The sequence below is a fragment of the Bos taurus genome, chromosome 1 (genome assembly GCF_002263795.3).
Source record: "Bos taurus isolate L1 Dominette 01449 registration number 42190680 breed Hereford chromosome 1, ARS-UCD2.0, whole genome shotgun sequence".
NCBI classification, from domain to species: Eukaryota; Metazoa; Chordata; class Mammalia; order Artiodactyla; family Bovidae; genus Bos; species Bos taurus.
The window spans coordinates 45,774,833-45,793,388 of NC_037328.1; the positions used below are offsets into that span (position 1 = coordinate 45,774,833).

Below are 18,556 nucleotides of genomic sequence, written 5' to 3' on the forward strand. Positions count from 1 at the left end.
CATCTCTAAATTCCCTCAATCTCTTAATTTATCATGTCAGAACATGTTGATTCATGAGTAACTCCTGATCTCCTTTTGTAAAGAAATAAATTCAGTAAAATATGGTCTGGAAAAAAAAAAAAAAACGATGGCCCCAATGTGAAATTGAACAGTAAGAGGGACACCTACTGGTCAGAACTCACCACACCACGTGTGTCCTAAACATCCCTCACAATGCCTGGCTCCTAGTAGTTCAATAAATATTTTTGAAAATAATGAAAAAACAAATGGTTAGTTTTATTCACTAATGTAGCAGATAGAACCATTGACTTTGTGACACTTAAATGACAATATGTGATATTCTTGACTTAATCGGAAGGGTGCTCAGTCTCTAAATATGCAGGTGGAGCAGTGGCCTGCCGATGCAGGAGATGTAAGTTTGATCCCAGGGTCAGGAAAAGCCACTGGAGTAGGAAATGGCAACCCACTCCAGTATTCTTGCATGGAAATTTTCATGGACAGAGGAGCCTGGTGGGCTACAGCCCATGGGTTCCAACAAGACAGAAGAAACTGAGTACACACATTTTTCACCCTAAAGAGCTTGCATATTAACCTCATACATTTCTGTCTTCTGAGTAATCATTTTAGGGACACCGCTTCACAGGCAGAACATAACTCTGTGAGCATGATCTTTCCAAGCTCTGCGGGATGGCACATGCCTGCATCTCCAGAAAGGCAAGCTTCTCCCTGGGATCTATGCCCAACCTAGTAACCTGTTAACATGATTCTAAGACAAGAACCAGGGATAACGGGAAAAAAAATGGAGGAGAGGAAATGGCTGTGCCAGTTAGCACTCCAGTTGCTTCCTGGACTCGACAGAAAATCAGACAAGGCGAGTCAAGCTCTTATTGAGAGCCCATCATGTGCTTTGCATGACTTTTAAACATCATAAGGAGAAGATCAAGAGAAATGTTTCTGGATCAAGAAATCTGTGCAAATCAGGCAGTCTGGGTTAGATTAGTGGTCTTACTCTTTACTGGCAAAATATAATTTTTCTCCCAGTGTTTTCCTTGGACATCTAAAAATAACACTTCTAATATCATCTACCCTGTCTGGTAAAGATATATTCATTAAAGAAGATAAAATGCCTCACAGAGATATTTCAATTCATTATCAAGTTTCTGTCCTAGAAAGAGAAATCAAAGAAATGCTTGAGGAATCAGAAAATCATCTATTCTCAGATTCGAGAACTTCACTTCAGTATGACCCAGAACAGACTTAGTTCTGGCATGGTAAATGCAATACAGAGATATCTCAGGATAAAGAGCAGAATAAAAATAAGCCAGAAGAACAAGGAAGTACATAAGATGCAGGATACACACTGAGGACAAAACATTATTTGATTGAAGAAAGCTGGGCTGCCTTTCTGCACTCAGCAACACCAAATTAACCAACCGTCCCTACAGCATCACCTTTCACCTTCTAAACTACACTGAAACAACTGCTATATAGAGGAGAGTCTCTCTGACTGCTATTTCCAAAGACATCAATCATGTGGAGGGGAAATTTATTCACTTCAGATGTCCTCATTGGCTGTCTGACGTGTGCAAGTTTTAAATAGAAAAAATAATATTACATCTCATGACGATCAATCAAACCAGAGGTATTTCAAGAAACTCAGATATTTCTTCTTCTCTCACACTTCTATTAGGAAGAAAGTTCATACAAGGCCTGGAGTTGAATTTTTGAAGTGTGGACACCAGGCAGATATTTTGTTGATTCACTTCAAATGGGTCCTACTAACTTAAAATAATGTGTGCCACTTGAAAGAGGTACAAAGCAAACAGAAAACTTCATGTGTATACAAATACTTACGTACAGAGACAGGTTATATATATATATATTACATAGACTACTTCTGTGCTACACATTCACTCATATGCTACACATTCACTCATACACAGCTCAAAATAAAAGAATACCAAGAAGTTGTGAATAAATCCCACCAACTGGTTAATATCCGACAATATTGAACAGTTTTTGAAACTGTACTTAGGTTAAGAATTCTATCATAAAATCAAATGGCTTCATATTGAATTGTTCTCTGTGTCCCCATAGAAAACTCAGCACTCAGCAACTGAACACCATTCTTTGACCAGAGGGTTCACATCAGAATTCAGTTATGTTTTAACAGTCTAGTCTTCCCAGTTCAATTCAGTACAGTTGCTCAGTCGTGTCCGACTCTTTGCGACCCCATGGACTGCATACAGCACGCCAGGCCTCTTTGTCTATCACCAACTCCCAGAGTTTACTCAAACTCGGTGATGCCATTCAACCATCTCATCTTCTGTTGTCACCTTCTCCTCCCACCTTCAATCTTTCCCAGCATCAAGGTCTTTTCCAGTGAGTCAGTTCTTTGCATCAAGTGGCCAAAGTATTGGAGTTTCAGCTTCAGCATCAGTCATTCCAATGAATATTCAGGACTGATTCCCTTCAGGATGGACTGGTTGGATCTCCTTGCTGTCCAAGGGACTCTCAAGAGGCTTCTCCAACACCACAGTTCAAAAGCATCAATTCTTCAGCGCTCAACTTTCTTTATAGCCCAACTCTCACATCCATACATGACTACTGGAAAAACCATAGCTTTCATTAGACCTTTGTTGGCAAAGTAATGTCTCTGCTTTTTAATATGTCTAGGTTGGTCATAACTTTTCTTCCAAGAAATAAGCGTCTTTGAATTTCATGGCTGCAGTCACCATCTGCAGTGATTTTGGAGCCCCCCAAAATAAAGACTGTCACTGTTTCCCCATCTATTTGCCATGAAGTGATGGAACCAGATGCCATGATCTTCGTTTTCTGAATGTTGAGCTTTAAGCCAACTTTTTCTCTCCTCTTTCACTTTCATCAAGAGGCTCTTTAGTTTTCCTTCACTTTCTGCCATAAGGGTGCTGTCATCTGCGTATCTGAGGTTACTGATATTTCTCCCAGCAATCTTGATTCCAGCTTGTGCTTCATCCAGCCCAGTGTTTCTCATGATGTACTCTGCATAGAAGTTAAATAAGCAGGGTGACAATATATAACCTTGACATACTCCTTTCCTGATTTGGAACCACTCTGTTGTTCCATGTCTGGTTCTAACTGTTGCTTCTTGACCTGCAAACAGATTTCTCAAGAGGGAGGTCAGGTGGTCTGGTATTCCCATCTCTTGAAGAATTTTCCAAAGTTTATTGTGATCCACACAGTCAAAGGCTTTGGCATAGTCAATAAAGCAGATGTTTTTCTGGAACTCTCTTGCTTTTTTGATGATCCAGAGGATGTTGGCAATTTGATCTCTGGTTCCTCTGCCTTTTCTAAATCCAGCTTGAGCGTCTGGAAGTTCACAGTTCACATATTGTTGAAGCCTGGCTTGGAGAGTTTTGAGCATTACTTTGCTAGCATGTGAGATGTGTGCAATTGTGCGGTAGTTTGAGCATTCTTTGGCATTGCTTTTCTTTGGGATTGGAATGAAAACTGACCTTTTCCAGTCCTGTGGCCACTGCTGAGTTTTCCAAATTTGCTGGCATATTGAGCGCAGCACTTTCACAGCATAGTCTTTTAGGACAGTTAGTAAATACTTAGTAAATACTTGCTAAAATAATATAAACGAAAATGAGGAAGTCAGAAAGCCCTTTGCAAATGTAAGATATTATATTTATATCTTATATGTGGTGGTGGTTTACTCACTAAGTTGTGTCCAACCCTTTGCAACCATGTGGACTGTAGCCCACCAGGCTCCTCTGTCCATTGGATTTCTCAGGCAAGAATGCTGGAGTGGATTGTCATTTCCTTCTCCAAGGAATCTTCTTGACCCAGGGATGGAATCTGTCTCCTGCATTGCAGGCAGAGCAGATTCTTTACTGACTGAGATACCAGGGAAGCCCCTGATCTTATATAAATGAAGGCAAAATGACATGGATTGATCTGGAGGTATTACACTGAGTGAAATAAATCAGACAGAGAAAGATAAATACTCTATGTTATCACTTATATGTGGAATCTAAAAAATTAAATAAACAAATGAACAAAACAGAAACAGACTCACAGATATATAGAACAAACTATGGTTACTGGTAGGAAGAGGAAAGGGGGGAGGAGCAGGATAGGAGTAGAGGATTAAGAGATACAAACTACTATGTATAAAATATGCTACAAGGATATACTGTACAGCACAGAGAATATGGCTAATATTTCATAATAAGTTCAAATGGAATAAAATCTATAAAACCCTGAATCACTGTGTTCCACATCTAAAGCTAATACTATAAATTAACTCTACTTCAATAAAATTAAAAATTTTTTAAAAATTAAATGAAGAAATGTTATTTTATCTCTAAACATCCCTATGCTTAGCCTATGAATTTGCTTCATATATTCTATATTATTATTATTTATCTTTCAAGAGAAAGTAAATTTTAAACAAACTTGAATTCAAAGACAAAAAGACAAGCAACTTTCACAAAGGGGACTGACTATGCTTTTAAGATTGTGCTTCTAAGACACTCCAGAGAGCAACTGTTTTCACAAATGAACTGTGATAGAAATCAGCTTTCTTCTTTTCATTCACCACTTAAAATGACACTTGGTTATATCACTCAATGACAACTGTATACTTGAAAGTGCTTTATGAATGCCAATTTTTATACTAATTTTAAATTAAGCATAACTTAGTATTTTAAAGTATTTGACAAAGGCTAATTATACAGCACAGGGAATATAGGCAATCTTTTATAATAACTAAAAATGCAGTTTAAGTGTAACCTTTAAAATCACGATGTAGTACACCTGAAACATATATAGTATTATAAATCAACTATACCTCAAAAAAATAAAAGTTTTAAAATAAAAATTAAGAGATTAAAAAATACAAGTACTTGTTAGTCAGCAGTCTATGATAGAAGTCTGTAAACTACAACCTATGAGCTAACTCCAGCCCACTGTCCATGAGTTAATGGATTTTATATTTTTAAATGGTTGAAAAAACTCAAAATAACATTTTGTGACACGTGAACACCATATGACAACGATATTTCAGGATCTATAAATAAGTTTTATTGGAACACAGCCACACTCATTCATTTTCAATGTATCGCTTACACTACTTCCAAGTGAATAGATATGACAGAGCTTATGTAGTGTGAAAAAGTATAAAATACTTAATATATGACTCTTAACAAATAATGTTTGCCAAATGATCTTTAAAAAGTTGGACAGTGATACTGGAAGTAATAAAAGAACTGAGCCATGTTCCTTTAGACCTAGGGCTACCATATTTTCTAAACTATTTCCTAATTAGGTCAACAGTACAGAAAGTGTCAAAAGGTACTCTACCTGCCATTTTCCTTAGGGGACCTGAAAATAAAAATAGAAAGTGTTAAGCAGAGTTTAAGCAAGTTATAATTGTCATATAATTAATCAAAGTACAAGCTCTTAATGTATTTCCTCTGAAATGTTTCTTCAAATGAAAATGCTTGTATAGTACTGCTGCTGCTGCTGCTGCTGCTGCTAAGTTGCTTCAGTCGTGTCCGACTCTGTGCGACCTCATAGACAGCAGCCCACCAGGCTCCCCCGTCCCTGGGATTCTCCAGGCAAGAACACTGGAGTGGGTTTCCATTTCCTTCTCCAATGCATGAAAGTGAAAAGTGAAAGGGAAGTCGCTCGGTCATGTCCGACTCTTAGAGACCCCATGGACTGCAGCCTTCCAGGCTCCTCCATCCATGGGATTTTCCAGGCAAGAGTACTGGAGTGGGGTGCCAATACCTTCTCCGTGTATAGTACTGCTGCTAAGTCACTTCAGTCGTGTCCAACTCTGTGCGACCCCATAGACGGCAGCCCACCAGGCTCCCCTGTCCCTGGGATTCTCCAGGCAAGAACACTGGAGTGGGTTTCCATTTCCTTCTCCAATGCATGAAAGTGAAAAGTGAAAGGGAAGTCGCTCGGTCATGTCCGACTCTTAGCAACCCCATGGACTGCAGGCTTCCTCCATGCATGGGATTTTCCAGGCAAGAGTACTGGAGTGGGGTGCCATTGCCTTCTCTGTGTATAGTACTCCTGCTAAGTCGCTTCAGTTGTGTCCGACTATGTGCAACCCCATAGACGGCAGCCCACCAGGCTCCCCCATCCCTGGGCTTCTCCAGGCAAGAATACTGGAGTGGGTTGCCATTTCCTTCTCCAATGCATTAAAGTGAAAAGTGAAAGTGAAGTCGCTCAGTTGTATCCAACTCCTAGCAACCCCATGGACTGCAGCCTACCAGGCTCCTCTGTCCATGGGATTTTCCAGGCAAGAGTACTAGAGTGGGGTGCCATTGCCTTTTCCGTGTATAGTACTAGATAATGACAAATACCTGTACAATGAAGGAAGAAAGCAAAGGTGGAGAAAGTATTCTATTTAAAAATCTATAGTCTTTACTGTCTTTAAACTTCTTAAAAATACTTTTAAACAATTAATACGTGGTTATCACTTTATAAATAGACTTTTTTCAGTAAATGAGCAGAGAACTCCAGCTGTTGGCATTAACAAAATTGATAACATTTTTGGGGGGATACAATGTTAAATGTTATGTGTTATGTATACAATGTTACAATACTAATGTTAAGTCGTATTAAAATTAATGAAAAGAAAATCAGATAATGTATAGTAAGATTCCAAGGAGTTGGGAAAGGTCTAAATTGACTAACCTATAAGATACTGCATAGTTTTTAATATTTATTTATTGATTTTCTGTATCAGACACTTAAAAGGACTTTCCATATGTCAAGAACTATGCTATACACTTCACAAAAATTAATTCTTTCAATCTTCCTGAAAACTCATTAAGGACCATGAATATCCCCATTTACAGGTAAAGAAACTGAGGAATAAAAACACTAAATAATTTACCCAAAGCATTTCAAAAGTTATTTTTAAATAAAGCACGATTCATATAAATTGTATATATTACCTTTTTTTATATAAATAAGAAATTAAAGCTTGTTAATTTACCCAAAACCATCCAAGCAGAAGTGCCAAAGGCAGGATTTAAACCTAGGCAACTTGATCTCAAAGGCCGTGTTGCCTTTCATATGCTGTCAAATGAGAGAGGACTTCAAAAGCCTCAGTTTCTCATGTGAGCTTTAGTCACAACTGGAGACAGTATTCCTGCAAAGTGCTATGGCTGAACTGGGGAGACAGGTCATGGTATGAGAGGAGATGGAGGGTCAGTTTACCATGCTTGCCCTTGCCCCTGCATCAATAACTAGCTGAGTTCCTAGATAAAGTACATACATTTCCTGTGCTCTGGTTTCCTCACCAGAAAAAAAATGAGGATTACAGTAACTATCTCACAATACGGCTATTGGGATTAAATGAGTTAATAAGGATAGAAAGCCTGGCACACTATAAATGCTATGTAAGTGCTTGCTGTTATTTCTGGAAAACTCAGAAGTTGTGACAAGACTATGCCAAAGTTAAGATGTAGACACTGTCAATTAAGCCCGTGCTCCCCTGCATCTAATAGCTGGGCCACCGTCACCATCCACATGCTCCAAAGCTTCAGAGGACTCCGTCTAGCACTGGGTAACAGCCAGAGACATAAAGATAGCCACTTTGTTTCAAAATCCCTCTTCTGCTCTCTGACCTTGGGCTAATACTTCATCCTTCTAAACCTATTTGTTTTTCTTCCAAATAAGTATTAATAGCAATATTTTTGCTAAAAGAGTTGAAGATTATGTGAACTCAGGAATGTAAAGTGGCCAGTACAAAGTATTCACTCAATAAAATGTGCACAAGTATGATGCTTCAGGTCTTAGACAGGGAAGCAATGTCCTAAAAAGAGGTGTCCGATTTACCTAGAATTGCTATGCTGCTAACACATCCCCTCCAGAATGACTATACATCAAGACGTCAAAGGGACCTCACTGGAGCACTGATGAGCCTTTAGGAGCATACTAGATCACATCTAACCTTATCCAGGTTCCCCTCAGTGCCAAATAAAAACACATAACTTCTCAGCAGCAAGTTGGAGACATGAATTCCTAAGTTCTTACCCTGGCCCAACTACAGATCTAGCATATCTCCTTGAATGTATTATTTTGCCTTTTTTTACCTCGGTTTCCTCATCTGAAAAACCAGAATTAGGAATAAGAATTTAACAAAAGAACACCAAATTAAAGAATCCACGTAATTTTTTCATCACTGTTGTTAAAAGTATATACAATAAACACAAAAGGATAATCCATTTGAAATAAAGACTGCTATAAAACCTATGCATTTTAAAAGTCTATTTACCTAAAGTCAAGTACACGAATGTCCTTGTAGCCTGGTAACCCAGTAAATGCATTTTCCACCTATCAAAAATAAAAAATTTGTAACTACGTAGAAATGTAAAAAAGCACACACAAAATGTTTTTAAGAGTAGAATATAAAGTGCACTGTTTGTAAGTATTAGAAACTTGTACACATACACGGATATACATGGATTAGAAAGCTAAGAAATTTCTAATTGTTACAGTGTTACAAAATAGTTTTTACCACAACCCTGCCACATTTTAAAATTTTTGTTTTTTAAGGTTTTGATTTACTTTAATATTAATTTTTTCCAAATTACAAAAAACATACTTTTATTGGCAAAACACTATTTTTTCCCTTATGTGATGAAATGTGAAAAAAAGGACTAGTTTCAAAAGAAACTGTAATTAAATTTTAAAATGTAATTGTATGGATTAGAATCTGGCCACAGCACACACTGACACACAGACAGGTGTTCATTTCCTGTGAGTGTAAACTGTCTGGTGGCATCTGTTTCCTGTTCCTATGACACCAAGGACTGTGAACACAGCCAACATAAGAAAGAAATCTGCACATGTGGGCTTAGGCTTTGTTGACTGGTGGTGACAGAGGAAGTTATAAAGCAGTGACTGGTCAAAATATCAATTTATGAGCATCACAACTGCAGAAACCAGTTTTATCACCAAGTTTCTAAAATCAGACTACATAAACCAGTATGAGCTTAGTGACTAAAGCAGGGGGAAGTGATAGATTGGACTAAATACCAAAAAATATGAGGTTCTGTACAAATACACATTTAACAAAATCAAACATTTTACCCACAACATTTCAGAAGGTGACGGTCTCATTAGGTTAAGTCACTATGGGGCTAACATCAGAACAGGAGAAGTTATTAGTGGACTTTGGGGCTATTTGCCAGCAAATTTGGAAAACTCAGCAGAGGCCACAGGACTGGAAAAGGTCAGCTTTTATTGCAATCCCAAAGAAAGACAATACTAAAGAATGCTCAAACTACTGCACAATTGCACTCATCTCACATGCTAACAAAGTAATGCTCAAAATTCTCCAAGCCAGGCTTCAACAGTATGTGAACTGTGAACTTCCAGATGCTCAAGTTGGATTTAGAAAAGGCAGAGGAACCAGAGATCAAATTGCCAACATCCGCTGGATCATCAAAAAAGCAAGAGCGCTCCAGAAAAACATCTACTTTTGCTTTATTGACTATGTTGTGTGGATCACAACAAATAGGAAAATTCTTAAAGAGGTGGGAATACCAGACCACCTGACCTGCCTCCTGAGAAATCTGTACGCAGGTCAGGAAGCGACAGTTAGAACTGGACATGGAACAACAGACTGGTTCCAAATTGGGAAAGGAGTACGTCAAGGCTATATATTGTCACCCTGCTTATTTAACTTATATGCATGGTACATCATGAGAAATGCTGGGCTGGAAGAAGAAGCACAAGCTGGAATCAAGATTGCTGGGAGAAATATCAATAACCTCAGATATGCAGATGACACCACCCTTACGGCAGAAAGCAAGGAGGAACTAAAGAGCCTCTTGATGAAAGTGAAAGAGAAGAGTGAAAAAGCTGGTTTAAAACTCAACATTCCGAAAACGAAGATCATGGCATCTGGTCCCATCACTTCATGGCAAATAGTTGGGGAAACAATGGAAACAGTGACGGACTTTATTTTCTTGGGCTCTAAAATCAGCCATGAAATTCAAAGACACTTGCTTCTTAGAAGAAAAGTTATGACCAACCTAGACAGCATATTAAAAGGCAGAGACATTACTTTGCCAACAAAGGTCCATCTACTCAAAGCTATGGTTTTTCCAGTAGTCATGTATGGGTGTGAGAGTTGGACTATAAAGAAAGCTGAGCAGAGAAGAATTGATGTTTTTGAACTGTGGTGTTGGAGAAGACTCTTGAGAGTCCCTTGGACAACAAGGAGATCCAACCAGTCCATCCTAAAGGAAATCAGTCCTGAATGTTCATTGGAAGGACTGATGTTGAAGCTGAAACTCCAATACTTTAGCCACCTGAAGTGAAGAACAGACTCACTAGAAAATAACCTGATGCTTGGAAAGACTGAAGGTGGGAGGAGAAGGGGATGACAGAGGATGAGGTGGTCGGATGGCATCACTGACTTGATGGACATGAGTTTGAGTAAACTCTGGGAGTTGGTGATGGACAGGAAAGCCTGGTGTGCTGCAGTCCATGGGGTCACAAAGAGTTGGACACAACTGAGCGACTGAACTGAACTGAACTGGAGCTATCTCTGGGCACCTGCTTTTAAAACCAAGTTCTCATAAAATCAGGAGAATTAGATTTTTTTTTAAATCTTGGTTCACCAAAAATCCCTCTGCCTTGTGGATAAAGAATCCAAACCCATGAAATTTTTTGGCTACAATAATTCGCCTTGTTTTATTCTGAGAGAAAACAGAGAAGTGCTAATTCTTAGAGGATGGGGGTGGGGATAAACTCCACAGGACTAGGAATGCAAAGACTGACAGTTAGTCTCGGCTATTTTTCACTGGCAGAGTGGCCAGGCACAAGTCTTCTTTCATAGTATTAATGCTTCAATGCCCACTAAATATATCAGTTCTTAAGATTAAGATGAGCATAGCTAAAAGTACTTCATTAGCTGCAAAATGCAGTGTTATTGCATGTTGTTATTAATACTAAACCCATCTTGCTCCTTGGAAGGAAAACTATGACAAACCTAGACAGCATATTAAAAAGCAGAGACACCATTTTGCCAATAAAGTCTGTATACTCAAAGCTATGGTTTTTCCAGTAGTCACGTGCAGATGTGAGAATTGGACCACAAAGAAGGCTGAGCACCAAAGAATTGATGCTTTCAAATTGTGGTGCTGAAGAGGACTCTTGAGAGTTCCCTGGGCTGTAAGGAGATCAAACCAGTTGATCCTAAAGGAAATCAGTCCTGAATATTCATTGGAGGGACTGATGCTGAAGCTGAATCTCTAATACTTTGGCCACCTGATGCAAAGAGCTGACTCACTGGAAAAGACCCTGATGCTAAGAAAGACTAAAGGCAAAAGGAGTAGAGGGTGGCAGTGGATGAGATGATGTGATGGCATCAGTGACTCAGTGGACATGAATTTGAGCAAATTCTGGGAGATAGTGAAAGGCAGAGGAACTTGGGTCGGACATGACTTAGTGAGTAAACAACAACAAACCCATCTCTTCTGGGGCTTTGCCATTTTTTGACTTTAAACATGTTTTCTAATTCATCACACCCAGTTAGCTACTACATAGATGCCCAGCTGTAAGAAGTCATTCCAGTTTATTAGCAACAAGATTAATAACAGGTACAATTTACTGAGTGACTGCTATGTGCCTGGTGCTTTGAAATATTACTTCTAATCCTTGCAACAATCGCAAGAGATACATAGTTTCCCCATTATGCAATTGAGGAAACTGAGACTGAGATATCAACTAATTTGCCCAGGATCATCCATTTGGTGAGTGACTGAATCAGAATTCATTCAATCATCAGTCTTTCTAACACTGAAGCTCATACTCTTCTTACTGAATCACATGCCTCATCCTCTTTCCTTTGATAAATATGATTTTATAACTGGGACCAGGAGTGGGAGAACTGTGAGGCTCACCACAGCTTCTCACCTGAATTAAAATGAAGGGGACTTGGGGCTTCCCTAGTGGCTCAGTGGTAAAGACTCCACCTGCCAATAAAGGAGACATGGATTCAATTCCTGATCCGGGAAGATCTCACATGCCATGGAGCAATGAGCCCATGCACCACCACTACCACTGAGCCTGCCTTCTGAAGCCCAGCAGCCGCAACTACTGAGCCCACAGGCTGCAACAACGGAAGCCTGCAGACTCTAGAGTCCACACTCTGCAACAAAAGAAGCCACTGCAGTGAGAAGCCCACACACCACAATTAGAGAGTAGCACCTGCTCACCGCAACCAGAGAGGTCTGTGCAGCAACAAAGACCCAGCACAGCCAGAAATAAATAATAAATAAAATTATAAAAAATAATTGAAGGGGACTCTGTATGATATAAAGGAAAGAACAGTTTCAAAGGAAGGAGGAGACCTGATTTTCCCTTCCACTCCTAGAAGCTGAAATGATCACAAACAAGTTACTCACCCAGAAGGGTTTCATCTATAAAATGGAGCTGATTATCCACCTGGCTGCTGTTAGCAAACTGACACACAGCAGCCTGCAGAACACAAAGCACTATGCGAGGACACGGTGTTGATTCTGTGGCTGTCGTCAGGTATCCACACTCCAAAGCCTATCACAATGACCTTTCCCTCTCTGATGTCACTCTTGGTGGCACCCCAAGTTTATCTTTCTCAGCTTATCAAAAAAAAAAAAAATGTAACAGCTCCTGAATCTCAATCCTCCCAAGCAGGCTTTCTTTCTCCCTCCAGCATTACCCGAAAAAATAATACTGAAAGAACAACTCCCATGACTGTGTCCTGAAGGGAGAGAGCTTGAGGGTCTCCTTTAGTTTGCAGTATATGTGGAGACAGGACCTTTCAGAGACACAACCCTGACTCTGCAGCTCCACACAGGGAAGTGGCTATCGGTAGACATATCATTCCATGTAAAAGGACCCATATGTAGAAATAGGCCAGAGAAGGAACTGATCCTTCATCACCCTCAAATCACCTTGAGCCAATAGCTATCTACCTCATAAAGTCCCTGCTGGAAATGTTTTTCAGAGTGTTTATTACACCTTCTCTAAATATGCAGTCATTTAGCACAACTGTTTATCCAAACATGGAGGTTTATTAAAGGCTCCTTAATCCAAGAGCAGAGAGAACCAAAGAGCTGATCCAAGACACTGTCTGATGCCAAATGGACACTGGCCTGGCTGACATTTCTTCCACATACCATATAGCCTCACAAATTGGCCACACAGCTAGGAAAATTAATTGTCTAGCCCACACTCCCTGTGTCTGATGGCTGCAATGATGCTGCTTGGCTGAGAGATGTATATTTTTATTTCTCATCTAGACACAATGTCTAGAGAAGGAAATTAGTCCGAGGTAATGGAATCAAAAATCTTGGCCACAGAAAACTCTATCAAGAGGGATGGAAAAGAAATAAACAGGAGGACTAATGTACCCTCTCACTTGACAGAGAGAGAGGAGATGGGCCCTCAGTATCTTGAAAAAAATCTCAACTTCAAGTCCCTAGATAGAATTCTTCCAGAAAGTAAAGTTGTAAGATGGTCTAATGCACAATTCTGTAAAGAAACTCTCTTTTAAAAATACTTCTAACCAAGGAACAGAGATAAAAGGGAAAATTTACTTTTCACTGGATGTCCTTTTGTCCCTTGAGCTTGGGGCTTCATACTACCTATGCATTAACTATTCAAAAATGTTCACCTTTAAAAAAGAATAACAAATACAAAATGAAAAGAAATTAAATTTATTGTTCCCTCAAGGAAAATAACACACTACATATAGTATCTCAAAGATGCTCATTTCTCCAAATATTGTCAAGTAAAAACCATGCCACAGAACACATTCTTCCTTCGCTGTGTGGCCAAAGCTGGAAATAGCATTTATTTGTTGGCATATGGCAAATGGATACAAAACTTTGTTTCAGTGAAATAGTTCATCTTTTGGTGAAATTTTCACAGAGCTTTCTAAAGAAATGGCTAAATCACTACTCACCAAATCAAGTAGCTGGAAAGCTTAAGTCTTAAACCTACCTTTAACCAGTGTTAACATGGGAAATTTACAACTCCAGCAAACTATCTTGTATACAAAAAAGAATAAAAACATATCCTCAAAATCACCCACCTCTGAAATAAAGTCTTCTACAAGGCGCTGGTGATGAAAGCTGGAGGGGTCCTGTAGTTCTTCATTGTACTGTTCCCCCAAAAGGTGGATACTGAATTCTGCAACCTGCTCAGCGGCTGTTTTTGTGGATTCTTCTACCACATTCTCAATTTCATTGCTAATCTGGATTTTTAGCAAAAGAACAATAAATGTCAATGTTCACTCATTCAGTCAACAAATATCTACTGATATGATATGCCAGACACTGTGCCAAAAGCAACTTCTGATGATGACTATATAATATTTGACTTTGAAACTAACTGGTAGATTTTAAGACAGGTTATTATTAAAATTACTAAAATTACTGTGTATTTGTTCATTCCTTTGAATACACAGTGATTGTGGTCACTGGTTCAGGGAAAGAGAAAATTTTCCACAGATAACCACCAAAGTTCACCACCTGTGAGTTAGTAGAAAAAGCTGAAGTTACACATTGCTAATTATTAGAGAAATGCAAATTAAAACCACAATGATATATCACCTCACACATGTCAGAATGGATATCATCAAGAAGTCTACAAATAAAAATGCTGGAGAGGATGTGGAGAAAAGGGAATCTTGATTCATGGGTAGGAATGTCAATTAGTGCAGCCACTATGGAAAATAGTATAGACATTCCTTTAATAGAACTTTCTGAAAATAGTCCTGAAAACAGCCATTAAAAAAAAGTGAGTCGCTCAGTCATGTCCAGCTCTTTGCAACCCCATGGACTACACAGTCCATGGAAATCTCCAGGCCAGATTACTGGAGTGCATAGCCATTCCCTTCTCTGGGGGATCTTCCCAACCCAGGGATCAAACCCAGGTCTCCCATATTGCAGGAGTATTCTTTACCAGCTGAGCCACCAGGTAAGCCCAAGAATACTGGAGTGGATAGCTTATCCTTTCTCCAGTGGATCTTCCCTACCCAGGAATAGAACCAGGGTCTCCTGCATTGCAGGTGGACTCTTTATTAGCTGAACTACCAAGGAAGCCCAATAAAACTCAAATATATTTCCCTACAAATTCCCACTGATCCCAGTTCTGAAACCTGGATGCATATAAAAACTACAGGCCCCAGAGAACCTTCAAAGAAGGATAGGCACCTATCATCTTCTCTGACTTTTCACTAGTTCCTTTTCTCCAAACACTTCTCGGGCTCTTAATGTCTCCCTTAGAGTATGATACACATAAGTGAGGTCTGATAATTAAAATATGGTACAACTATCACTTTCCTGATAGCAGATTCTAATTTCTGTTAATGTAACCTAAAAGTACTATTACTTTACTAGTTTTTCCTCATACTGCTGAGTCATATTGAAACTAATAAAAACCTTTAGCCTTAAGGAATTTTGTACAAGACTTTGCATTCTTCAATATTAAATTTTCCCTCACTAAATTTAAATAAAAACTTCCATTTTCAGTATTACTATAAAAGAAATATCCTTAGTAACCTTGTTGCAATACAATGCCTAAAATGCTGACTAAATTTTTTAATGATTTTAATGCATATCTGGTTTGCAAGAAAATAAACCAGAAATCAAAAGAGATAGGCTAGAAAAATCCAAAGAGGTGATTCAGTAATCTATGCATACACAGTGTATCTAGCAATCTCTTGTGACCTAGGCTTCAGTTTCAAATACTACAAGGGAAAGGATATAAAGTGCCAGGTGTATACGTGTTGAAAAGTCAGATCAAAGACGCCTATCTAGACAGTTTGAACAATAAATTAGACTAAGTCGAAGGAAGAATAAGTGAACTGGAAGACATTTCTGAATGCAACATAGAGGAACAAAGAAATGAAAGTTAAGAACGAGTGGTTAACAGACAAAAGGTATAAAATGAGGGAGTCAGACATATACCCAATCATATGAGACAACACCTGAGAATTTTCTCTCTCTATATTTTTGTGGATTTGCAGTATCCTCAATACTGTATTATATGCTACTATATTGTACTTGTAGTGATGCTTCCTAAGGCCCACCATCACTGCAAGTGACCTGAAGTGCGAAGTCAAGTGGGCTAGTGGAGGGGATGGAATTTCAGCAGAGCTATTTCAAATCCTAAAAGATGATGCTGTGAAAGTGCTGCACTCAATATGTTAGCAAATTTGGAAAATTCAGCAGTGGCCACAGGACTAGAAAAGATCAGTTTTCACTCCAATCCCAAAGAAGAGCAATGACAAAGAATGTTTAAAATATCACACAATTGTATTCATTTCACATGCTAGCAATGTAATGCTCAAAATTCTCCAAGCTAGGCTTCAATAGACATGAACCAAGAACTTCCAGATGATCAAGCTGGATTTAGAAAAGGCAGAGGAACTAGAGATCAAATTGCCAACATTGGTTGGATGACAGAAAAAGCAAGAGAATTCCAGAAAAACATCGACTTCTGCTTCACTGACTACACCAAAGCCTTTGACTCTGTGGATCACAAAAAACTGTGGAAAATTGTTAAAGAAATGGGAATACCAGACTACCCTACCTGTCTTCTGAGAAACTTGTATGCAGGTCAAGAAGCAACAGTTAGAACTGGACTGGTTCAAATTGGGAAAGGAGTTCATAAAGGCTGTATATTGTCACCCTGCTTATTTAACCTATATGCAGAGTACATCATGAGAAATGCCAGGCTAGATGAAGCACAAGCTGAAGTCAAGATTGCCAGGAGAAATATCAACAACCTCAGATATGCAGATGACACCACCCTTATGGTAGAATGTGAAGAGGAACTAAAGAGCCTCTTAATGCAGGTGAAAGAGGAGAAAAAGCTAGCTTAAAACTCAACATTCGAAAAACAAAGATCATGGCCTCCAGTCCCATCACTTCATGGCAAATAGATGAGGAAACAATGGAAACAGTGAGAGACTTTATTTTCTTGGTCTCCAAAATCACTGCAGATGGTGACTTGCAGCCATGAAAAAGACGCTCCTTAGAAGAAAATCTATGACAAATCTAGACAGTGTATTAAAAAGCAGAGACATTACTCTGCTAACAAAGGTCCATCTAGTCAGAGCTATGGTTTTTCCAGTAGTCATGTATGGACTGTGAGAGTTGGACCATAAAGGAGGCTGAGTACCAAAGAATTGATGCTTTTGAACTGTGGTGTTGGAAAAGACTCTTGAGAGTCCCTTGGACTGCAAGATCCAATCAGTCCATCCTAAAGGATATCAGTCCTAAATATTCACTGGAGGGACAGATGCTGAGGCTGAAGTTCTAATACTCTGGCCACCTGATGCAAAGAGCCGACTCAAGGGAAAATAACCTGATGCTGGGAAAGACTGAAGGCAAGAGGAGAAGGGGATGACAGAGGATGAGGTGGTTGGATAGTATCACTGACTCAATGGACATGAGTTTGAACAAGTTCTGGGAGATGAAAGACAGGGAAGCCTGGCGTGCCACAGTCCATGGGGTCACAAAGAGTCAGACACAACTGAGCGACTGAACTGAACTGATGTACACTGATTTTTTAGACAGAATGCTACTGTACTCTTAACAAACTACAGTAGAGGTAAACATAACTTCTATATGCACAAGGAAACCAAAACGCTCATGTGACTTTATTGCAATACTCACTTTATTATGGCCATCTGGAACTGAACCCACAGTATCTGAGATATGCCTGCAGTTATACTATATTATAGTATACTTATAGTAGTACACCATATAGTATTTGGGAGTCTATAGTTTTACAAAAATGGGTATAGGAGTGTGTTTATGCTTATTTACTTTGCTTTGGATTTATTGTACTACCTTAACATGAGGTTTTTAGTCTATTATAAATTTGAGAAATTCAGTCATTATCTTTCATCATTACGTAAATACAGAGAGGGAGAGAGACAGTAGTATCTTAACGGTAGGAGAAAAAATGGATTACCCACAAAAGAATAAGAACCGAACTGTTAGTTGAGTTCTTAATAGTAACTATAAAAGTTAAAAGATAGTGAAATAAAATCTTGACAAAAAAAACCCAAAGACCTTCTATCTAGAAATTTATACAGATTATAAGTATCTTTCTAGAATAAGGGTATAACAAGGAAATCTTCAGGTGACCAAAAACAGATTGAACCAGTGAGAGATTCTTACTAAAGTAATACCAGACGCATATATTTCAGAAGGAAAGTTATTCCAAAAGAGAGTCTAAAATGTAAAAAAGAATTTTAAGAAAATAAAACAGTACACACCTGGGAAAATGTAAAAACGTTTAACTATATAAAATAAAAATGATTCAGTCAAATTTGTAAGATTAAAAAGAGAGAACTAAAGGAGAGAAAGAAAGAACAAAAATACTGAAAATAACATATAAAACAGTAGGGTAATCACTTGAATTACTTTAATGTTCTAATGTTCCTGCAGACTCAGGATAAGGATAAAGATTTTGAAAAACTTAAACTTTGCTAGATTAAAGACACATGATAACATACAGGGTAAATACTAATAAAACA

The 18,556-nt window shown here is 38.6% G+C and overlaps 1 protein-coding gene across 9 annotated transcripts in view; it reads right to left on the reverse strand.

Annotated features, from left to right (window-relative positions):
* IMPG2 (interphotoreceptor matrix proteoglycan 2) overlaps positions 1-18,556 on the reverse strand; it is a 78,640-nt gene that overhangs the window by 35,777 nt on the left and 24,307 nt on the right. For all 9 annotated transcript variants that reach the window (XM_024994088.2, XM_024994093.2, XM_024994077.2 and 6 more), the window contains 3 exons: positions 14,096-14,257; positions 8,282-8,340; positions 5,347-5,367 (listed from right to left, as the gene is read on the reverse strand). In XM_024994088.2, the coding sequence (XP_024849856.2) occupies positions 5,347-5,367; positions 8,282-8,340; positions 14,096-14,257 (242 nt within the window). The remainder of the gene's footprint in view (positions 1-5,346; positions 5,368-8,281; positions 8,341-14,095; positions 14,258-18,556) is intronic.